This window comes from Capricornis sumatraensis, chromosome 2, assembly GCF_032405125.1.
Source record: "Capricornis sumatraensis isolate serow.1 chromosome 2, serow.2, whole genome shotgun sequence".
In the NCBI taxonomy this organism is placed as follows: domain Eukaryota; kingdom Metazoa; phylum Chordata; class Mammalia; order Artiodactyla; family Bovidae; genus Capricornis; species Capricornis sumatraensis.
In genome coordinates this window covers 90,701,689-90,726,916 of record NC_091070.1, presented here as the reverse complement: position 1 = coordinate 90,726,916, position 25,228 = coordinate 90,701,689, and the positions used below count along the sequence as shown (strand labels likewise).

Below are 25,228 nucleotides of genomic sequence, written 5' to 3'. Positions count from 1 at the left end.
CACTGCCTTCGCTGCCTTTGTGATTCCCCCCTGCAGGTACACAGGTCTCTTCCGAGCTGACTTGCAGGTCACACTCCCTGTCCTCACGTCTAGCCATCCCTGCCTTGCACTCTAGGCTCCAGCCCCACCGGACCTCCGACAGACAGCTCTCTCCTCGCTCCCCTTGGTCACAGTCCTCTCTCTCAGCTGCCCAATCTCTTCTTCGCCTGCACACTGCTTCTCTGGCCAACTCATAGCCAACCTTTCCATCTCTGAATGCCTCCCCAGGTCCCCAGGCTCTGGTGAGATCTCTGGGCACTCTTCCATTGCCTTGGAAGAGTATATTTGCTTGCCTGCTTCACTACAGTGCAAGATTCCTAAGGGCTGGAACCGTATCTTATTCATCTTTCTATCTGCAGTGATGGACCAGGTGAATAAATGAGTGATCAGCCAATCAGAATTTAATAGATAATGAAACTGAGGCCAGAGTCTACACAACTAATTGGCAGGAAAACTGGGATTTGAACTCTGATCATATTCTATCAAAGAGGGATTAGAAGGGTCATCCTTGTATAAAAAGAACAGAATATTATGTTTGTAACGAGACAAGCAATTTTTGTTAATGCCACTCACTAATAATCACACACTGTAAAAAGAGTGTCATTAATCTATCAAGGTTGTAATTTATATGCAGTAAAATTATATTTAAAATTTTCTTACTTTTTTCAGGAGTCTGTTTCTAGAAATGGGTGCATTTACCTGAAATGAAAACACCTAGGAGAGGTTGAACTTCAAACCCAGTTGGTTTCTGGCAAATATATGTATATATATATATTCTGGTAAATATATGTATATTACTGTATTCATGTATATTTTAGTTAAATTCCCAGGGTTTGTATAAGTTCCTTTAGATTAAAAGTTCTTAAATTTCTCTATAAGAAGAATTACCTGTATTACTGTTAAAGATGGAGATTCCTGGGCCCAGATCTAGAATACATACTGGAGTCTAAGAAACTATTTTTTAAAAAAACGGAAGTGAAATTCACATGACATAAAATTAACCACTTCAGTGTGTCGAATCAGCGACACTTAACACATTCACAGTGTTTGGCAGCCATCACCTGAGCAACTACATTTTTAATGAACACTTCATGCAGGCAAGTGGTCCCCAGAAGGCAGACTGCACCTCAAGTGCTCGGATGAAGACAACAAGGAATGAGGGAGCCTCAGGGGCCTCCTCCAGACTATAAAGGAAGATTTTTAAAAGCGTCCTTAAACATCTAGACCTAAAAAGAAAACATGCCTTTGTCTCTCCCTTTCACTAAATAACATGTGATACGAAGAAGCTGGTGTATGTCAGGGTTTTCGACACTTATCGGATTCAACGCTTATTTGTTTGAACATACCCAGTACTTTTATGCTTGGAAAGAAGGGCAGTGCCAAGTCAAGTAAAGTGAGAAAACTGGAAAAAATGAATCACTGCTTTATACCCAGCCAGATTCAGGCCTTGTTTCCTTGGGTTTTAATCACATTATTAAATTCCACTTCAGGCAAAGAAACTGTCAATAAACACAGAGAAGTCTCCAGAGGAGGAACTGCAAATTAGGTTTGTCCTGATAGTCACACTCTCTCTAAATATAAGTGGAAATGGTTATTCTGATGTGAGTTAATAGAAATATACAATAGCTGCAGAAAGATGTTGTGATCAATTGTTGCTTTCAAAGGTTTTAGAATCAGGTTTCCTAGTTTTAATTTATGATCTAGTTGCTCCAGAGTAAGCTCTAATTTTAGCTCATGTTACTCAGGACTAGACTTGTGTGAAGATTCCTGGAGTTTAATAACTATAAAGCTCAGCTCTGGTAACAGGGGCACAAGGTAAGATAGTATCTTCCTAATAGCTCCTAGTGCTGCTTCTCTTAACCAATATTCCGCTAACATAGACAGACCTAGGGAAGACAGAGGGCAGCAGGAGAAGAGGGCGTCAGAGGATGAGATGGCTGGACGACATCACCGGTGCAACAGACATGAACGTGGGCAAACTGCGGGAGATGGTGATGGACAGGGAGGCCTGGGGTGCTGCAGTCCGTGGGGTTGCAAAGAGTCAGACACGACTGGGCCACTGAGCAACACAGACACAGAATAAGATGAACACCATCACATTGTCATGAGTTAGAATACGATGAAAACTCATTACAAGGTAAGAAACCAGGTCTGACAATCTATTCAAATGCCAGAGAGAATCCTGGAGAAATTTCCACAAGCCGTGCAGCTGGAATGAAGAAACAAGGGCTGGTCTACCCTGCTTGCCCCATGACGCAGAGCCACCTACCTATCTGAAAAGAGGGACGAAGGCAGCCCAGGAGGGGAGGGGACGGTGCTAATTTTGGACATGACCAGAGAATTACTACCTCCTCAACTTTCTATCTGTAGTTAGAGATCACAGCTCCCTAGAACAGTGGGCAGAAGAAAGGGCCTGGCAGCGGGGCACACTACCTGGGCAAATGCCACTCTGCTTAAGGCCCTGAAGGTATAGAGACAGGAAGAGTCTGGTGGTGGTGCTGAAGAACCAGGCAGCCCAAAGAGAAAAAAATACCAATTAGGTCACTCAGGTTCACAAGAGTCATGTAGAAGACTCAATGCCTGAAAAAGTGAAAGACACTCAGCCATGTCCAACTCTTTATGACCCCACGGACTATACGGTCCATGGAATTCTCCAGGCCAGAATACGGGAGTGGGTAGCCTTTCCCTTCTCCAGGGGATCTTCCCAACCCAGGGATCAAACCGGGGTCTCCTGCATTGCAGGCAGATTCTTTACCAGCTGAGCCAGAAGAGACGCCCCCAGTGCCTGAAGGCCACTGGAAATAGAGTGAGTTGCGTGCAGCAACTTGACCTCAAGCTACAGATCTGAGAAGGAATTAATCAGGGGACAATGACCGGAGGCCCAAGAGACAGCCGTGCACTCTAGAGCCTCTGCTGCTTATACTTGGAAGAGTGTATAGCGTAATCATTTACTATGGAAATCAAGGTTTTAGAAAAGCTCTGTTGAGAAAGATTCAGGAAAAGCATGGGTTCTATGAATAGAAGTGCAAAAAGCTAAAAAGTAGAAATCAGGGACAAGAGGATGAGACAGAAGGGAAATGATGACATGGAAAAGCACAACTGAGTACATTTAACAGGCAGTGGCCTCAAGTTGATCTGGGTTTGAATTCTTCTCTTCCATTTGTAAGATGTGCGGCTCTTAGCCCATTTGGGTGCAAACAAAATACCACGGACCTGGTGGCTTAAAAGAAAACAGAAATGTATTTCTCACAGTTCTGGAAGCTGGGAAGTCCAAGATTAAGGCACCAGGAGAGTCACGTTCTGGTGAGACTCCTCTCGTTCCAGAGTCAACACCATCTCACTGTGTCCTCAGGTGGAGGAAGGCGCTACTGATCTCTCTGGTGCCTCCTTTAAGAAAACACTAATCCCATGCATGAGGTGTCCTCCTTCACGACCTAATGACCTCCCAAAGGCCCCACCTTCCGACACCATCGTATATGAATTTGAGGCGAATACAAACATTCAGACCATAGCGTTAGTCTTGGGCAAATCACTTAACTAACTTTTGGTTTCTTCATTTATAAAATAGGAATAAAGAAACTTATTTCACAAGGCTGCTTTGAGCTTTAATGAGCAACAATGAGAAAGTACAGGCAAAACACTAGGACAGCCTGGGCATGCAGTAAATATCTAATAAACAGTAGTCATTATTATTACTAACAAGCTTAGAAGGAAAAAGAACTGAATGAGGCAAAGAAAGGACTGCAAAGATACTAAAAGCACAATTAATAAGAATCTCCACTGAAGATATTAAACAGCAGAATTTAAACTGCAGAAATGTCGAACTCGTAATGCAGAAGAGCTCCAGAAGGCCGAGGAAAGGGATGAAAAACTAAGGCTGATGAAAGAAAAGCTGAGTCAGTAATTCAACTTCCTAATTAAAGACATTTTTGAGAAACAAATCAAGCAGAACAAAAGCAATAAGCTAAAATAGGAACAAAGAAGACTTCCTGAAGTGAAAAATAATCTCAGCATTCAGATCAAAGGGCTCACTGTATTTCAGGCAAAATTAATTTTAAACTATTTTAAAGACCCACTCCCCCTAGATATAATTAAGCAAAAAATGTAAACTATGGAGATCATTTTTCTAAGCCTTCTAAAAAGCTTCCAGGGACCAGAAGGATCTTTCAAACAATCTGTAAAGTGTTCCAGAACATAGGAAAATATGGGAAAAGTCCAAAATATATCATGATATGTGTATAACCAATACAACAAAACCCAACAGAGAGAAAAGAAACCTCCTACTTCATTGTCACTTTTAAATTTATGCAAATATTCTAAATAAAACCATAGCAAACTATAGTTGGCAGTGTAATGTAAATACATGCATACTACAAAGTTGGACTTACCCAACAAGTAATCCAAGTCTTTGCCTAACCAGGCAAAGAGGCTGAAGTTGACTGTTTCTATGAAGACCCACAACAACTTCTAGAACTAATACCAAAAAAGATGTCCTTTTCATCCTAGGGGATTGTAATGCAAAAGTAGGAAGTCAAGAGACAGAGTAACAGGCAAGTTTGGCCTTGGAGTACAAGATGAAGCAGGGCAAAGGCTAACGGCGTTTTGCTAAGAGACTGGTCATAGGAAAAACCCTTATCCAACAACCCAAGAGATGACTCTACACAAGGATATCACCAGATGGTCGACACCGAAATCAGATTGATTATGTTCTTTGCAGCCAAAGATGAAGAAGCTCTATACAGTCAGTAAAAATAAGACCCAGATCTGACTGTGGTTCAGATCATGAGCTCCTTACTGCAAAATTCAGGTTTAATTGAACAAAGTAGGGAAAACCACTAAGCCATTCAGGTGTGAAGTGACAGTCACTTGGTCGTGTCCAACTCTTTGCAACCCCATAGACTATACAGTCCATGGAATTCTCCAGGCCAGAATATTGGAGTGGGTAGCCTATCCCTTCTACAGCAGATCTTCCCAACCCAGGAATCAAACAAGGGTCTCCTGCATTGCAGAAGGATTCTTTATGACCTATATCAAACCCTTTATGATTATACAGTGGTGGTGATGAATAGATTCAATGGATTAGATCTCAAAGACAGAGTGCCTGAAGAACTATGGATGGAGGTTTATAACACTATACAAGAGGCATTGACCAAAACCATTCCAAAGAAAAAGAAACTCAAGAAGGCAAAGTGGTGGTCTGAGGGGGCTTTACAAATAGCTGAGGAAAGAAGAGAAGCAAAAGGCAAGGGAGGAAGGGAAAGGTACACCCAACTGAATGCAGAGTTCCAGAGAATAGTAAGGCGAGATAAGAAGTACTTCTTAAGCAACCTATGTTAAAAAAAAAAAAAAAAATAGAGGAAAACAATAGAATTGGAAAGACTAGAGACCTCTTCAAGAAAACAAGATATCAAGGGAACATTTAATGCAAGGACAGGCATAAAGGACAGAAACAGTAAGGATCTAACAGAAGCAGAAGAGATTAAGAAGAAATGGCAAGAATAAATAGAAGAATTATACAAAAAAGGTCTTAATGACCTGGATAACCATAATGGTGTGGTCATTCACTTAAAGCCAGACATTCTGGAGTGTGAAGTCAAGCAGGCCTTAGGAAGCATCACTACAAACAAAGATAGTGGAATTCCAGCTGAGCTATTTAAAATCCTAAAAGATAATGTTGTTAAAGTGCTGCACTCAATATGCCAGCAAATTTGGAAAATTCAGCAGTGGCCATAGGACTGGAAAAGGTCGTTTTCCATTCCAATCTCAAAGAAGTGCAATGCCAAAGAATGTTCAAACTATTGTACAATTGTGCTCATTTCATGTGCTAGTAAGGTACTGCTCAAAGTCCTTCAAGCTAGGCTTCAGCAGGATGTGAACTGAGAACTTTCAAATGTGCAAACTGGATTTATAAAAGGCAGAAGAACCAGAGATCAAAATGCCAACATCCATTGGATCATGGAGAAAGCAAAGGAATTCCAGAAAAAACATCTGCTTCATTGACTATACTAAAGTCTTTGACTGTGTGGAGCACAACACACTGGAAAATTCTTAAATAGATGGGTATTCCAGACCACCTTACCTGTCTCCTCAGAAATGTGTATGCAGGTCAAGAAGCAACAGTTAGAACCAGATATGGAATAAATGACTGGTTCAAAACTGGGAAAGGAGTATAACAAGATTGTATATTGTCACCCTGCTTAATTAACTTATATACAGAGTAAATAATGGGAAATGCTGGGCTGGATGAAGCACAAGCTGGAATCAAGATTGCCGGGAGAAATAGCAATAACCTCAGATATGCAGATGATACACTCTAATGGTAAAGAAGGACTAAGGATCCTCTTGATGAGGGTGAAAGAGGAGAGTGAAAAAGCTGGCTTAAAACTCAGCATTCAAAAAACTAAGATCATGGGATCTGGTCCCATTACTTCATGGCAAGTAGATGGGGGAAAAGATGGAATCTGTGGCAGATTTTATTTTCTTGGGCTCCAAAATCACTGCAGATGGTGACTGCAGCCATGAAGTTAAAAGACACTTGCTCCTTGGAAGAAAAGCTATCACAAACCTACACAGTGTATTAAAAAGCAGAGACATCACTTTGCTGACAAAGGTCCATATAGTCAAAGCTGTGGTTTTTTCAGTAGTCATATATGGATGCGAGAGTTGGACCACAAAGAAGGCTGAGTGCCAACGAATTGATGCTTTTGAACTGCGGTGTTGGAGAAGACTCTTGAGAGTCCCTTGGACTGCAAGGAAATCAAACCAGTCAATCCTAAAGGAAATCAACCCTGAATATTCATTGGAAGGACTGATGCTGAAGCTGAAACTCCAATACTTTGGCCACCAATGTGAAGAGCTGACCCATTGGAAAAGACCCTGATGCTGGGAAAGACTGAAGGTAAAAGGAGGTGACAGAGGATGAGATGGTTTGATAGCATCACTGACTCAATGCACATGAATGTGAGCAAACTCAGGGAGATAATAGAAGATAGAGAAGGCTGGAGCGCTGCAGTCCATGGGGTCGCAAACAGTCAGACATGACTGAGCGACTGAACAAGGAGTCTAATGAGAAGAGGGGGAAAAACACACATTTAACAGATGAGGAATCAGAATGACCTTGCCATAATGAAAACTATTTTCAAAAATTTTCTTTCTCCATTTTGTTTTTTCTATAGTCAACATGTATAACTTTATTGTCAGAAAATTTTAATATAAAAAAATCTATACTTGGAGACTTTAGCCCAAATTTAAATGGCTCCATTTAAGTGTTTTCATAATGTCACAAATCTTAATAATGTCACAATCTGTCTTGGCACTGACAAAGAGACCCCTGAGCCAGCGGAAGTCCTCTTCATAAAGGATGCCTGGTCTGTAGAGACTGCTGGGAACAAGTCACTCCAGGGACTCACTGCCCAGCTGCCCTGCATAGGAAGGATACCCACTCACACTTCCCCAGTTACTGAGAGCTTGTTTGCAAGTAAACTCTAAGAACAGTTTGATATCTGAAGGGAGAGGGAAGAAGGCTCATAATTCTTTTTTTCCTTAGACACATTTTTCTATCCATTATTACCATGTCTCCACTCTTGCAGGTAGCATTTATTTTAATAAGGAACTGCTAAATGTTCCAATTTATCTTCATTCCATTTATCGAATACCACGTCCTAAGCTTTGCCAAGAGATGACTTTCCTATTGACAGCCTTACCTGTGGAGAAGATGAACACCGTGTTGTGCCAGAGCCCACGGCTTTCTAAGGCTGCGGTGACATTTCCCACCGCTTCATCCATAAGGGACACCATTCCTGCATAGTAGCGCCTGTTCTTATCTTGGATAAAGTCATAGGGCTTCAGGTATTCCTCGGGGACCTGAAGGGGCTCATGGACAGACTGGAGAGCGAGGTAGAGAAACAGAGGCTGGAAAGAGAATGTGCACAAATCAGTTAGGCTTGGAAGCACGAAATATACAGAGAGAAGTCCAGATTCACTGGTTAATAAAAGTAATATTCAGACAACCTACAAACTGGGTTGAAAATATTTGTACATCATATATCTGATCAGGGATATGTATCCAGAACATATTAAGAATTCTTACAACTGGATAATAGAACTCGATTAACTCAATTACAAAAATGGGCAAAGAATTTGAATAGATATTTCTCCAAAGAAGACATACAAACAGCCAATAAGCACATGAAAAGATGCTCAACATCATCAGTCATCAGGGAAATACAAAAAAAACCCCACAGTGACATACTATTTCATACCCACTGAAGAAAAGAAAGAAAGCTAGTCACTCAGTAATGTCCGACTCTTTGTGACCGCTCGGGCTCTAGCCCACCACGCTCCTCTGTCCATGGAATTCTCCAGGCAAGAATACTGGAGTGGGTTGCCATTTCTTATGCTTACTAGGATGGTTTTAATTTCAAAACTGGGAAATAAGAAGTGTGAGAGAGGATGCAGAAAAATTAAAACTGTTATTCACCGCTGACGGGAATGTAAAATGGTATAGCCAGTTGGAAAAACAACTTGGCAGTTCCTGAAGTTGTTAAACATAGAGTTACCATATGAGCCAGCAATTTCCCTAGAGAGACAAAAGCATATATCCACACGCAAACTTGCACGTGGATGGTCACGGTGGCATTATTCATAATAGGCCAAAAGTGGAAGCAAAGCGCCTACCAGCTGATGAATGGATTAACAAAATGTGGTATATTTTCAGCAATATGCAGCAATGAAAGGAATATGATGCAGGCATAAAAGGAATGAAGTAGCGATACATCCTACAACATAGATGTCTCTTGAAAACATTAAGTGAAGGGAACCAATCACAAAGATCACATTTATATGGTTTCATTCATATAAAATGTCCAGAACAGGCAAGTCTACGGAGATAGAAAAAAGATTAGTGGCTGCCTGAAGCTGTCTGGATTTCTGAGGGAGAAGAGTGACAAGTGACGGCTGACAGGTACAAGACTTCTTCCAGGAGCCGTGAAAATGTTTGAAACTTAGATTGTGGTAATGGTTGCACAGCTGTGAGTTTATTATTGAATCGTGTACTTTAAATGGGTGAACTTTATGAAAAAGCTTGAGTTCTAAAATGGCCTAGAAAGCTCTGATTCAAACAAATGGAAATAATAATACCAACAATTCTGTCTCATGCAATACTCAAAAACCACCTTGTTACAACCATTTGACAGGTAAGCTAACTGAGGCTTAGACAAGCTTTATGGCTTGCACAAATTCATATTAATTGCAAAGCAATTTCCTATCGGAAACTCCTATATTACTGTGTGGATATGTCCCCATAGATGGGTTAGCTTTCTGCTTTAGCTGAAAAATAAGTGACCACCTTTTAGGAGAGGTTTAAGCATTGTCTATATTTTCATAAGAAAACAAGTGAACCGTAAGACCAATTTAATTTCTGGAAACTGAGGGGGGTGATACACTGATTCTATTTTACCTCTGACATCAATTTACAGAGTTTAACATTAGCGGTATCCTAGGTTTAGCCTCTTCCTATTAACGAGTCTTTCTGAAGGTACTCTTTTCACTGTGTTCCTACAGAATTCTTTAATGACTTGAAAACTCTCAAAGAGACAACTGGCTTGACCCAAGGAAAAAAACATAATTCTGCTGATATACTTGAGGCTTTTAAATCTCATAAAGAATGGGGTAATATCAGAACACAGACTGGAAGGCTGGCTCATAGTTCATTCATTACTGTTGAAAAAATGTTTCAAATGACATGTTATACATCCTTGTGATACAGTAATAGGTACACATATATAGAACTCAAATAGACACCCAAGATAGTATTTTCAGTTCACCTCTTGAACTTAGAAATACCTTTCCCCCCAAATCAAAACGCTCAAAGTGACTGTTCAATAAGAGGCAGGTGATGGAATGACAACCATGATAAGGAGACCCTAGGCTTCATTTGCACATTACTTCCATGCGAAGACATTCCAAATTCCAGCCCTCAAAAGGCAACACTGACAGCTTTGACCCGGCTTTAGCTCTGCCCCTACTGCCCCTCAACACACGCATTCTCATCCAGCCACACAAGTCCCACCCAAACTCCGTGCTCCTCCAGATCTCGGTGAAGGGAATCCCAGCAGATGCTCTGCCCAGCTGGGGAGGAAGGACCCTGGGCTAAGATGTCTGGAGAGGAAAGAATGAGCAGGGACCCCTGTGACTCGGCAGTGCAGTCAGGGTCTGAGGCTTCAGCACAAGACCAAGCCCATGTCACCAGCCAAGGTCTGGATGGGGAAGGACTGAAAACTGGAAGGCTACAATTTGCAACCCACATCAAGTTTGAAGAGCCAGGAAATGTCACACTAAAATCCTGTTTTTTTTTTTTCCCCCTTGAAAAATCAGAACCTCTGATAAGTCCAGGCCCATACTCCATCTGACAACAAATGGCTGGAGTATGAGGAACAGAGATTCCACCCACAAGGGCTCTCCAACTTCTCCCCTGTGCTTCAGTTTCTTAGGTAGCAGCCTGGCCCTTGTTTGTGACTCTGATCTGGATTCTCTGCAGTGGCCGGGGGTAGAAAAACTATGGAGGGAGCCCAGTGTTTCAGGAGAAAACATGCTTGTCCACATAATTATGGTCAATGTGGCAGTACCCACGGTGAAGGAGAGAAAGGAGAAGCAGGGCAGGTCATTTCCAACTGGGAAAGTGATCCCTGGGGGCGACAGCTGGGGAGGATGGTAGAAGAGAGCTCTCATAACCACACCACAGAAAAAAACAATGATTCTGGGACCACCATTCAAGGGTCTTATAAACAGCTAGAATGGAAATCATTCTACACACTTGGTTAAATGTAGCAAAAAGTTACCTAAAAATCTTTCCTATAATTATTCCTCAGTGGCTAAAGACGTGGCCACTGCTCTTGAGGGATTAAAATGATGAAACTACAACTATTTCCCCATTTTTCCAGTGGTCAGGCTCCTGTTAGTTCAAACAGAAGAGACAAATCTGAGATAAAAAAAGTGAAAACAACCCCTGGGAGATGCAGTCTGCCTTGGCCTATGACTGTTATAGGCCCTGCAAAGCCCCCTATTACCTACCAACTGCACTTCCCAGGTGGCGCAGTGGTAAAAAATCTGCCTGCCTGCCTATTCAGGAGACGCAAGACATGAGGGTTTGATCCCTCATCCAAGATCCCCTGGAGTAGGAAATGGCAACCCATTCCAGTGTTCTTGCCTGGAAAATTCCATGGACAGAGGAGCCTGGTAGGTTACAGTCCCTGGGGTTACAAAGAGTAGGATACGATTGGGCGACTACATACACACAACACACACTTGTCCGCTAGATCTTAACTAATGAGTAAAGATAAAGGCGGTCCTTGAACAAAAGAAGTTGTCTTTTTCCCATTTCATCAGCAGTGATCCAGGACCATTTAGTGTGTTGGGCAAACAGCCTTGCACACATCACTGTGTCTCTGGGTCATCAGAAGGAGGCAGAATGATAAACAGTGTAGCCCATTTAATGAGGAGGGGCCCAAGGGACCAGTTTAGAGTATTTCCAGCCAATATTGCACAGGCTCCCCTGGGGGCTCAGTGGTAAAGAATCTGTACCCTTTTCGGGTTTCTTAGGGTCTATAAATTGGTATCCTAAATGTGAATCATCACCCGATGTTTAGGTACTAAGTAACAATATGACATTATTGCCTAAAGTTATTAGCATATTAAAATGGTGCTAAGGATTCATTTCTCTGTCTCATTATGCTAATTTCAGTGAGGAAGAAAGCCTTATTTTCATTTCTTTAGTATATTTTTCTAATTTAAAGCATCACTTTTTAAAAAGCATATGATATGTTTTTAAAGTGTTATTCTTTGACTTTCAAATTAAGACATTTCCTCCCAAACTGTGGCAGGAAAAAGTGAGTGTCTACCACTAGAAATTCACATTTGCTTTAAGAAACTGCTAGTAGATGAGGTGTGAGAGAAAACATTTATTTTTATTCTGCAAAGTTGGGGGGGGCTATTTTTAACAAAATGATATTTTGTGAATGTGTCACTTTCACGTTGTAGTGTTAGTACTAAGGGAATTATTCTGCAGGGGAAAAAAAAATGACATTCCCTCCCAGCACTGTGCAATGGTTATTAGCAATTTCTCCCTGATTCCAACACCATGTTTCTGTTATAAAACAGCTCCAGATGCCCCTTTTCCCCTCAAGGGCTCTTTAAAATAGACACATTTTTAAGTCAGCTTGCGGACACTTTGTATTTCTTTAACGATTTCCATCTTAGAGCAAGTTGTCCATGCATGTTGCAGTCTGTAGACAGCACAGAGAAATTAGCACAGGATTAGATTCAATGTTGGAATAAAACAGTGAAAATCCTGGAACTGGTGGGCTGCATCCTTTTATTGAGAATGGAAAATGTAAACACCTGCATTTTATGTCTTAAACTTCCGGGGGCTAGTAACTCAGCTATTGATTATTTCATTCCTTTGTTTCTGCGCTTCCCATGTGACTATGAGGATCCCAAAAAGGCTGGATACTGCTTTGGAATATTTCAGTCATTGTAGGAAAAGGACCTCCTCTCACCTGGCAATTTCCATAATGCTCCCATGAGCAGCACCAGACTCGTCACACTAGTCTGCATGGCTGGTGAGCGCTCAGCACCTCCAGTTTCCCTCTGCTCCTGCGCCTTTGCCCACGGCACCAGTTAAGACAGCCCACCCACCAGGAATGCTTTCAGCCCAGGTGCTTCCTCTTGTCTGCTTACTGTTATGGGCACTGGGAGGGAACACTCTATTGTTCCTTCATGGGAACTAATTTTTACTGTAGGCATATTGGAGTTGTAACACCATTAAAGTAGCGACATACTGTGAACCTGTAGAGGGCAGCTGGCTTCTGCCTGCCCCTCTGTGCTTGAGGGCAATCGTCAGTGACGTCATGGCAGAACCACTGATGGGAGCTGGGGGTGGAGGGAAAGTAAGTAACTGATAGGCTCCCACCCCAGACCAGTAAATCACAGTATTTGGAACTGCGGTACTTCTTCCAAGCCTTCCAGAGGATCCCAGCACACTGCTAATGCACTGTATGTTGGAACCATCAGGCTGAATCACACTGGGGCTCGTCATCTCTGGTCTGGAATCTGAACTGTGAACCTTGGAGGGTTGTCAGTGCTCTGAGCTCTCGAGTTAAACACCATGGTTTTAAGTTCTAACTCTGTGACCTTGAACAAGTTCCCTCACTTCTCGAAGCCAGTTGGCTTATCTGTAAAATAATGCCCCACCTCAAACGTTAAGACAAGGACCACAGTTCCCTCAAGACTTTAGCTCATTCTTTCAATCTTCAACCATATACATAACATGCCAAGCATACCGAAGAAAATTGAGAACTGAGGCCAAGTATCTAGCAGTTATCTTTCCAACTATCTGAATATTGGTACAGACCTAGAGTTTAAATATGCATATGTCTACACGTTTGAGAGAATGTTCCGATTTCTTCCATCCACAGGAAGCATGGCCACGCCAAGTGGTCAGCATGAAAGAATAATAAAAAAAACTTGGAAGTGGGGCAAGGCTGAGGACAGATATCAGGAAAGATACTCAGTACTGAGTTAGAGGAGACAAAGACAGCCAGGAAGAAAACAATTCCAAACAGGGGGTCCGCAGCCAGGTACCAAGACTGAACGGGCAGATAAACTGCGATCCATACTGAGGACCTTCAGTAACTGCCAAACAGGCAGAGCAGAGGCAATTAGAAAAACCAGGCAACACTACATATTTTGTAATCTACTGCATGAAGTTCTAATTTTGAGGGCATAATACAGTTCTTAATGAAGCCATATTTTGAGTCTAACAGCTGACGACACAAGCATCTAACCCAATTTTAAAGGCGTTCATAAGCTAAAGCTAGAGAATTCAGCTTGAACTTCACCTCAGGAGGTTAACTTTAGTTTAACAAAAAGAAAAAATGTTAAGGCTAGTCAGACTCTTTTCTCTTTTTCCCAGTAAGTAAATCAAAAGATTTAAGCACATGACATATACAAATAGCTTCAGTGTGGTCAATGTGAAAAACAGGCTTATTCGTGTACCATGTTTCTCGATTAGCAGACTCAATATTGTTGACATGTCTGTTATCCTCAAATTGGCCTACTGATTCAGTGAGATCCAAACCAAAGCAGACCCCTCTTTTTTCTTGGTAGAAACTGGCCACCTCATTCTAAAATTAACAAGGGGATACAGAATATCTAGAATAGCCAAGATAATCTTGGGGGGGGTTGGGAAATACAAAGGTAGGGAACTTGCCCTGAATCTGAAGTTTGTGGGTCTCTAACAGAAATTTTGCCATACTAACACCTCATTTTGCACATAAGCCTATCTTTTGAAAAATAAAGGCAACTTACTGCTACTGCTAAGCTAAGTCACTTCAGTCGTGTCCGACTCTGTGCGACCCCATAGACAGCAGCCCAACAGGCTCCCCCGTCTCTGGGATTCTCCAGGCAAGAACACTGGAGTGGGGCGCCATTTCCTTCTCCAATGCATGAAAGTGAAAAGTGAAAGGGAAGTTGCTCAGTTGTATCCGACTCTTAGCGACCCCATGGACTGCAGCCTACCAGGCTCCTTCGGTCATAGGATTTTCCAGGCAAGAGTACTGGAGTGGGGTGCCATTGCCTTCTCTGGCAACTTACTAATGACTTACAACTCATGCTCATAACACACTAAAACAGTAAAACTCTATTGGTACCAAAACACTATACTCACAGCATTCCTCAAAGTGTGATCTGGGGACCATCTGCAACAGAATCACCCTTAAAGAGTTTCTTTAAAATACTGACAGATTTTCCGCAGACCTAATGCATCAGACTTTTAGAAGTGAGCTCCAGGAATTTCTATTTCTAACAAGCTTCCCAGGCTGATACTAATGTACTCTAATATTTGAAAGTGGAAAAAAAAAAGTGAAAGTTAGTTGCACAGTCGTGTCCAACTCTTTGCGATCCCATGGACCGTAGCCTGCTCTGCTTCTCTGTCCACGGAATTCTCCAGGCAAGAAAACTGGAGTGGGTTGCCATTTCCTTTTCCAGGGGATCTTTCCGACCCAGTGATTGTACCCAGGCCTCCTGCATTGCAGGCATGTTCTTTACCAACCTAGAATTTATTAGATTGTTTCCTAAAAGACAGGGGCCTCTTCCCATGTTCACCTGAGCAGAGATGCTATCTTCACATGATTTTGAAATCAATAAAGAAGCAAGATTTACCTTCTCTGGTGGGTGGTTGTTTATGAGGGTTGTAGCCCTCTCAGTAAATACATTTGTTGAATACATATTTTTATATCCTGTTGCAACTTCTTCACCATCTCGAAAATCAAGAGCACATCGTGTGACATTCAGAGCGTCAATTACGGTACAGCGCTCATGGGAGTAGTAATCTTCACTACCTAGAAGATACCCTACAATGGAAATGGGAGATGGAAGTAGTCAGCATAGCATAAAACTTGTTAAACAAATGGAGGCTTCAGCATTTAATTGCCTAATGCAATTGATTACCCATGACAAGGCTAATCAAATGACAAGGCTAATCAGAGCACCATTTTTAACATCTCTATATTTGCCAGCATAAGGCATTAAAATGTTATTGTAAAAAAAGTAAAATCCATCCTTCAATCTTTAGAACGTAAGCTCTATTGTGTAACTCTCAAAGTGAGTGATTTCAAGTAAATATGGTTTTAAAAATCAGAGCTTAAATTCAGCAAAGGTGATGACATCTTAATCATTTAAAGCTATCTAATGGCTAAAATAGCATGTGGTTAACGTGATTTGTTACAAGTTTTTACTCTGAGGTGATCACGTAAATGAATGCAGGATTCAGATAATATTGATATTGACCTTGGCCTACTGGCTTCAAGGTTATGTATAGAAGGAGCTCTTGGAGGAACCATCTTTAGTCAGATGCTGACACCCACTGGTGAGAGACACAAACTTTTCTAAACGGAGGATCTCTAAACAGAACAGAACCAAAAGAGCAAACTAATGTACAGCACTGAAATTAGATTTTTCTACCTACAGTGATCTCAATTTTGTTCCAAATTTAAATGCCATGTATCCCACAATTTAGACTGACACGCAGAAGAAAATGGGTTTTCTCAACTTTACTTGTTTCTGCAAATGGTCCATATTTTCCAAAAATATTAAAATAACTTGCACTGCATGTTGTGGGGTTCTATTTCTATGAAACATTCAGAATAGGCAAGTCTACAGAGACAGAAGGTAGGTTAGTGGTTGCCTGGGGCTCTCAGGGTTGTGGGAAATGCGCATGACTGATGATTGTAATGGGTTTTCTTTGGGGGGGTGTGATGGAAATGTTCCTCATTTGGATTGTAATGACAGTGGCACAACCCCGTGAATTTCTTAAAAATCAATGAATTGTACACTTCTATTGAGTGAACCTATGGTATGTGAATTACACCTCAATAAAGCTATTCAAAAGAAATAACTGTGCTGGACTCTGAGCTATTTCCTAACAAACACTGCTTATTAATATTAAAATAAAGATGAGAGGCTTAACTGGAAGTCCAGTGATTAAGACTTTGCCTTCCGATGCAGGGGGTGCAGGTTTGATCCCTGGCTGGAGAGCTAAGATCCTACATGTCTCAGGTCCAAAAAATCAAACCATAAAACAGAAGCAATATCATAACAAATTCAATAAAGACTTTAAAATAGCCCACATTTTTAAAAAAGCTTTAAAGATGGTATAATTGGTCTAACCCTTTCCTCAGCTCTGAATATTTCCCATAATCACAATTAAAAGCCTTCCACACCTTACACAGCAAATGAATTAATTTAAAAAATTAATTTCTTCCTTTTCCATGGTTCAGTAAATTCAAAGTCCTGAATAAAACAAATATCTTGGTCTCAAGATAACTCTTTAAATGGTAATCTTTTATCCTACATGTATAACAGAAAGGAAAAGCCAGTATATTTGTCAATTAATATGCAATACAATAGTCAAACCTATGGTTTTTCCAGTAGTCATGTATGGATGTGAGACTAGGAACAAAAAGAAAGCTGAGTGCTGAAGAAATTATGTTTTTGAACTGTGGTGTTAGAAAAGACTCTTGAGAGTCCCTTGGACTGCAAGGAGACCCAACCAATCCATCCTAAAGGAAATCAGTCCTGAATATTCATTGGAAGCACTGATGCAGAAGTTGAAGCTCCACTACTTTGGCCACCTGATTCGAAGAACTGACTCATTGGAAAAGACCCTGATGCTGGGAAAGATTGAAGGCAGGAGGAGAAGGGGAGGACAGAGGATGAGATGGTTGGATGGCATCACTAACTCAATGGACATGGGTTTGAGTAAGCTCCGGGAGTTGGTGATGGACAGGGAGGCCTGGCGTGCTGCACTCCACAGGGTAGCAAAGAGTCGGACACGACTGAGCAACTGCATTGATGTAATAGAAAAATAAATATATCTATGAAAATAATTTCAGCCCTTATATGGGTAATTAGAGGGGTCAGGACACTGGTGTTCTATATTATTAACTATTGGTTATTGGTGACACCTTGAGGAATCACTTCGGCTTCTTTATTTGTAAGTATAAACTGTTTTCTATCATTTGGGAAGATACATGCAAAGGATATATTTGATTAAAAGATGTATGAATTGTAAATATTAACAAGTTAGTACAGATGAAAGGATTCTAGAAATTGAACTCTTTATTCACATAACAGATCTGTTCAGACTGGACTAAACTGATCCTATGCAACCACGTGGACAGTCGCATGGAGCTGTTCTCATCTTAGGATGAGATCCCAAATCCACAAATTTGACCTTTGGGGCTGAGCCTAAAGAAGATGGCAGCTGATGCTTTTTTGGGAAAAATGAAAAACTACTTTTTGAACAATTAAAATCTCTGACTGCTGTATTTAACAGCCTCATTAAGATATAATTCACACACCATACAAATCTCCCAGATAAAGTGTACAATTCAATGGTTCTTAGTGTACTCACAGAGACGGGCAGCCAGGCCCAGCATCATCTGACTGGTTTTTACCAGGACATCTAAGTCTTCCTAGTGATGATAGCTCATGGTCATCACGCCCTCCTTGTCTGCAAGCCTCCCTTCCATAGGAATGTGAGGTGTCACTCTGTTTGCCTAAATCCAGTTAGGCTTCTTTCTCATAAATGGTTTTTTAGTAAAAACAATTTAATATCTATAATTCTTCCAGTCGCCAGAGTATAGGTATCGATCCATCATTTTGCAAAGGCCTGAGTGAAAATTGTCAAAGGATGTAGAGGCTCTTTTTTCCTTCAGAATATCCAAGATGACAAAGAGGTCTTACATCCAAGTCCTATTTTTTAATGGCTCTTTAAGGATACTGAGGATATTTCCAGGTTCACTAAGAAAGAACGCATGAGGAACTTCCCTGGTGATCTAATAGTTAAGACTCTGCACTCCCAATGCAGGGAGACCCAGGTTCAATCCCCAGCTGGGGAACTAAGACCCCACATGCCACAACTAAGACCAGGAACAGCCAAATAAATAAATACATATTTAAGAGAAAGAAAGAAAGAAGGCATGGTGATTAGCAATGTCTGCCCGAGAACTGAGATGGGAACAGGACACACAGTCTCATGTCCGGACCCTTGCATCTCGAACTTAACCCCAGTTCCAACAAGGCACTACAGAGCCGTGAGCTCTGATTGCATTGATACGTCCTTCGATCATCCTTTTAACCAAAATGGACTCGGGTGCTCTGGCTCTAGCTCGAGTAAAAGAAAATGCTTCAAGAAACATCTATAAGACAACCACTATTTTGTTACAAAAATAATGTTTCTGAGGATGCTGTCCACCTTACTTTCTCCCAAAGGAGAAATTTCTCTCAGGTCTAAGAGCCAGAAAATGCTTTACTCTTCCTGAACATCTGGTTTCCATTTAACGTTTAAATAATATGACTCTTATGGACTGCTTTTTTTTCCCCCTTTGGACATAAGAAGTCTCCAATCTCAGAGTTCAGTATGAAGTCCACCTACAGGCATGCAGCTGTTCTGTTTTGTTTCGTTTTAAAATAATTCAGTGCCATGCAACTATTCCATCTTCTTCTACTCACCCTGATTTTTTATTCTATTTATTTCTTAAAAACTTACATTCAGTGTGTGTTCTCTTTTGGATACAGCAGGTTGTAAATAAATGAAGAGACAAGTGGGAAGTTGGTAGCAAGCTAAACGGCTAGACAGACGAAACAGAATATTCTAGCTAGACAGAAAGGAAAATATGAAAAGAACTTGATAGAAAGATATATAGCCCCTGGCAAGATAAACAGATAAACAGGTTGTTGCAGTATGGTTTGTAATGGGTTTAAAGAGAGCATATTTTAAAATAAACTATAGGCTTTATGTTTATTTTTACAGGGCTATCACACCCATAAAATATTTATTACTTCTTATCTCTTCTGTTAACATTTGTTACTTACCCTCCCATTTTATTAATTTGCTCTATCTTCCCCAATGTAGTGATTTCAAAAACAGATCTCACAGAATGGAGAAAGGATACCAATGGAAAAGAATCTTTTTATCTCCAGGAAAAACAAAACTAAACAAAACCTTTGAACACAGTTCATGAGGAGAAAAGAATATTCTGAACTTTTGTGAAGGAAATATCCTTGCATTGAGTTTTGCCTGAAACTTTTTTTCAAAAACTCAGTCTCATCCCCTTTCAGTCACAGAGTTCTCTGACAGCACATGCCTCTGACACGGAGACCACGGACTCGTCAAAGGACCCCGTGTGCTGAACAGAACCCTGGGAAGGCGGCTGCTGTCCCAGCACGCCCTGAGTGCACCGCCCCGTCTGGGGCCCCGCAGCGCTACCGACTGATGCATCCTGCCATCAAGTTTCTCCTCATTTCACGTGTTTTATGAGAGAGCTGTATTTCCATTACCAAAGTAGGTATCGAATCCTCGGCGTGTTGGAAGACATTCTTTCCGGTACATTCCCAGGTGCCACTTTCCGACCATGTGGGTAGCGTAGCCTGCTTCTTTTAGAAGCTGGGGCAGGAGTTTTTCATCCAAAGGAATGCAGCTGGGCTGACAGGGCCAGATTATTTGATGCTGTAAACCTGTGTGGATCTTAAGAGAGATAAACATAAAATTATGGATTAATGATGTTGAAACATTCTACACAAGCAGATAAAGTGGTTGCCTAATTTATTGGACATATCTGTGGACCTGAATGTTTAATTCTGTTTCTGTACCAGCTTAAGGCATTTCTAAAAGGCATTTTTATCACTCATTCAAATAAGCTAATAGACATAAATAAGATTTTGAAAGAAATGAATAAAAGCACTCTAACAAATGTTAGATAGTTTCTACAAATATTTATCCGGGAATTATGTTAGAAACCATTAACTTAAGTTTTCACTTCCTACTTCAAAAGGGTAGCTATAATGTGAAGTGTGGATCTATCAAGGAAAAAGTGTTCTAATTCCTATGCATGTGAAAAGCTGGTGTTTGATTAGAAGCAGCTTCTATAACTTTTCAAGTCTTGAGTTTTTTAAAGGGTATAATGAAGGTGAGGATTTGCATTTCTTATTCTACCTTATAGAAACCATAATTTCAAAAGACACTGACCAATTTTTCTTTAAAAAAGAAAATGGCCACCCACCCGACAGGTTAGGGGTGGTTCATACAAGTCTGCCTACGGGGCAAGCACCACACAACCAACTTTAAGAAATGATCATGTGTTGAGTCTTGGAGTAATATTTAAATAGAATGTCTACAATTATATGAAAAGGCCATTAAAATAACCCTCCCTTTGCCAACTATATGTCTATGTGAAGCTGCACGTTCTTCAACAACTTACCAAAACTATATAGTTAACCTTTCACCAACTGGGGGGACGGAGCACTAACCTCCATGCAGTTGAAAATCTGAGTATAACTTTACAGTCGGTTGCACCCAGGGATTTAACCAACCACAGGTCATGCGGCATCATAGTACATATTTAGTAAACAAAATCCACATATAAGTGGACCCTTACAGTTTGAACTCATGCTGTTCAAGGGTCAACTTTATTGCACTGGTTGAACACAGAAGCAGATATAATGTCATAAACTAGCTAGTTTCTATTCATAGAAAACATACAAAAATATAAAACAGCGATCACTCTTCTTGGATAATTCTTTTGTTTTGGAAAACACAAAATAGCCTATTTTCCCTAAGCTATTTATGTTAATATGTAATAGAATTATTATTGTCATTTTTCAATGAATTAAAAAATATTTAAAATTTTTATTTTAATTTTTAATATGGTAAAGTTTGAAAGGGATAACCACATAAACATAAGCTCTCTGGGGTCTTCAATTTTTAAGCAGGTACATGCTTTGTTTTAAATTCATGGCAATAAACAGAAAGTGAAGAGGAGCTAAAAAGCCTCTTGATGACAGTGAAAGAGGAGAGTGAAAAAGTTGGCTTAAAGCTCAACATTCAGAAAACAAAGATCATGGCATCTGGTCCCATCACTTCATGGGAAATAGATGGGGAAACTGTAGAAACAGTGGCAGACTTTATTTTGGGGGGCTCCAAAATCACTGCTGATGGTGACTGCAGCCATGAAATTAAAAGATGCTTACTCCTTGGAAGAAAAGTTATGACCAACCTAGATAGTATATTCAAAAACAGAGATATTACTTTGCCAACTAAGGTCCGTCTAGTCAAGGCTATGGTTTTTCCAGTGGTCATGTATGGATGTGAGAGTTGGACTGTGAAGAAGGCTGAGCGCCGAAGAATTGATGCGTTTGAACTGTGGTGTTGCAGAAGACTCTTGAGAGTCCCTTGGACTGCAAGGAGATCCAACCAGTCCATTCTGAAGGAGATCAACCCTGGGATTTCTTTGGAAGGAATGATGCTAAAGCTGAACCTCCAGTACTTTGGACACCTCATGAGAAGAGTTGACTCACTGGAAAAGACTCTGGTGCTGGGAGAGATTGGGGGCTGGAGGAAAAGGGGACGACCCAGGATGAGATGGCTGGATGGCATCACAGACTCGATGGACGTGAGTCTGAGTGAACTCTGGGAGATGGTGATGGACAGGGAGGCCTGGCGTGCTGCGATTCATGGGGTCGCAAAGAGTCGGACACAACTGAGCAACTGAACTGAACTGAACTGAAACAGATATGAAGTAAACACAAAAAACAAAACAAAAACCTTCAAACAATTTTTTTTAATGTATTACAAACTACTTACTATTAAATAGCTTTCTCATAAACTTTGACATTGTCTTGAATTTCATTTTTTTGTGTGCCTGTCCAGAGCCAATCCTTTTGGAAATGTATTTGCTATTGCTTGATTTCATGACATCTTTCCATGCCCTCCTAAAAGGACCATGTGGAATATTATAAATGTTAAAGTGAGTTTATTTTGAAGGTGATAATATGTTTGTTAACTTGATGGTGTGATAATGGCTTCACAGGCATATACATATCAAAACTTATCAAACTGTATAGTTGAATTATATGCAGTTTATCGCTTCCCTGGTAGCTTAGATGGTAAAGAATCTGCATCAGTGCAGAAGAGCCAGGTTCGATCCTTGAGTTGGGAAGATCCCTTGAAGGGAATGGTTACCCACTCCAGTATTCTTGCCTGGAGAATTGCATGGACAGAGGAGCATGAAGGGCTACTTTTTTCCATGGAGTCCCAAAGAGTTGGATACGACTGAGCGACTAACATCTGGTGCATGTCCATTATACCTCAATGAAGCTATTTAAACATAAAAGCGAGTTTAAATTTTCTATTCAGATTTTGTGCCCTCCCTAGGAATAATTGGACCTCTACGCTAGGATATGTTTCAGATGCCCTTCATTTGCCCTCCAAATCCCCAGCTTGCCTTTTGTCCTGTTTTCAGCCTGGGAAATCGACCTACTGGGACCAAATTAAAAACCTTCTGCACCTCCTGGTTCTGACTGGGTTTAGTCATTGGGGAGCCCAGACAGGGATTGGAGGGAGGGAAGAGATGAATGGCCCCGAGTGGCCAGGTTATCTGCATTCTGCAGGCCATTCTGAAAGTGGCCTTCTCGACAGGATTCTCTGTTTCCAGGTTCTGGTCTCTCCTCTTCCTTTCCTTCCCTTCTGGTCTAGGAGCAGTGACAGCTCCAATGAGTCATACACTATCTCTTTGTTTCCCCAACACATTCACACCTTTTAAAAATAGCTCCTGGGACCTCCCTGGTGGTCCAGTGGTTAAGACTCCAAGTTCCCATGTCAGGGGGCCCAGGTTCAATACCTGGTCAGGGAGCTGGATCGCACATGCTGCAACTAAAAAACTAAAAAAGTAAAATAAAATAAAAATAGTCCCTTTGTGAATAAACTCTCCCTAAATGATCCTAATTGGAATATGCCATCTCTTTCCAACCAGGATCCTGAATCATAAGGATGTGACTATATCCAGGCTAGGAAAGGGAGACATTGCTCTCTAAACATACACAAGCATGCACACACACACACACACACACACACACACACACACCTCAAATAATAGGATTCTGTCCATGGTTAACACTAGAAGTTTACTCAATAGAAAATTAATCCTGGCTTCAAAAACTTCATAATCTATACTAACTGGCAACAGCAGAGAATACGGAAAAATAACATTTTACGGAGTTCAAAAGACCCAGTGGAGATAAACATCATGTGCAAATTTCTTTAAATGGAAAGTTCATCCATCACTTGATCTCTGGTCGCTGTAAAGCACTGCCAGGGGATGCTGCGTGATTTGCTCTTCCAAGGCCATGGGCACCACGCCAGGTGGTCAGCTGAAGCCTCCTCTATTATCTAAAATCCTATGGAGCAGGGAACGTTCTTTTCGGTTCCTGAGAATTTATTCGACAGAGCATTTTATGGCATGACTCGGGGAGCGGAAGCCAAAGTCTGGATCACAGCCAAAAACATATTTTTGGTTTGTTCACACACTGTTTGAAGTGAGGAGGCTGTAGTGTGTAGAGAAGTTGTCAACAGGCAAATAGAGAACTGCGCTTGGGTTTAGCACCGAACTACAGAGCCACGCCATGCTTCACAGGGCAGGACGGTAATAGAGCTCCAAGAAGAATCAAAGGAAAAAATGAGCATCGCCTTGGCAACACCACAGCGTCTAAAACAACTCCATTCTAACATCTGCCTTCAGTGTTTGGAGAGTAGGCACTGAATGGAGAGGGTCCTACCGATCGTATAGCAGAGTCCAGAGGTTACTTTCTCTCTGTAGCTCTCTCTTCTTCATTAAACAAAGCCTCAAAAAACAGCTTCTCCTAAGATTTTACTTGAATGGCAAGGATTCCCTCCACAAAGGCAAAGAGTCTGCAGAGTTAGTCAAGGACCTGGCTTGTCTCTGGGTGCTTTCTAGGAGAAAACTGATGAGAAATCTTTGTTTCCGTATTTTGCTGCATGTAAAAATGTACTTGACCCTGTAAGTTATTCTGTCCCATGTAGATCTTGGTACTATCAGGGTGGTCTCTTGAGAATTAAAAACAAACAAACAAACAAACACTCTCCTGGAAGGGGAGGAGAGAGGATGGCTCCCACATCAGAATCTCATAGGCAGTCTGTCGATTAAGGATCTGTTGAAGCTCAGAGCACTGGATTTCAGTTACTCTTTTATAATACTCTCTCCCAAGGGCCAGGGAGACCCTGCTGCATACATGGCATGCGTGTGTGCTCAGCTGTGTCCAGGTCTTTGCAACCCCAAGCACTGCAGCCTGCCAGGCTTTCCCGTCCATGGTATTTTTCCAGGCAAGAAGACTGGAGTGGGTTGCCATTTCTTACTCCATTCTCCATATGACGGAAGGATATTTGGTTTGTTTTACCGAACTGGCACTTTGACGACGCAGTTACGAATTTTCAAAGAGCCAAAAATCTCTTTGCAGGTGAACAAGGTGGAAGTCTAAAGTCAAAACTTGACATGAAAAGCAACGTTTTCCTGCGTGTGTGTGTACTGGCAATGTACCTGCATTCATGTGTACTGGCAATGGATGCTACTTCTCTGAACTTCAGTAGGGTTGAGATAACATCCACGGGAACAGAGCAGGATTCTGCCTGTCAGTCTGACCGGAGCACGATGAACTCATTGCAGCCCTGTATTTGGGCAACACCTCCTGCTGCAATACTTGAAAATTCCGAAAAAATGGGCAGCTCTGCTCTTCCACGTTAATACACCAGGAAGCCTAAAGGAGAGCTTCATGACCAGAA

The 25,228-nt window shown here is 41.3% G+C and overlaps 1 protein-coding gene across 1 annotated transcript in view; it reads right to left on the bottom strand.

The window, feature by feature from the left end:
• Positions 1-25,228, bottom strand: part of ARSB (arylsulfatase B) — a 166,560-nt gene that overhangs the window by 130,616 nt on the left and 10,716 nt on the right. Inside the window, exons 2-4 of the mRNA XM_068964715.1 lie at positions 19,936-20,122; positions 15,256-15,446; positions 7,743-7,950 (exon numbers count right to left, since the gene is read on the bottom strand). Of these exons, the coding sequence (XP_068820816.1) occupies positions 7,743-7,950; positions 15,256-15,446; positions 19,936-20,122 (586 nt within the window). The remainder of the gene's footprint in view (positions 1-7,742; positions 7,951-15,255; positions 15,447-19,935; positions 20,123-25,228) is intronic.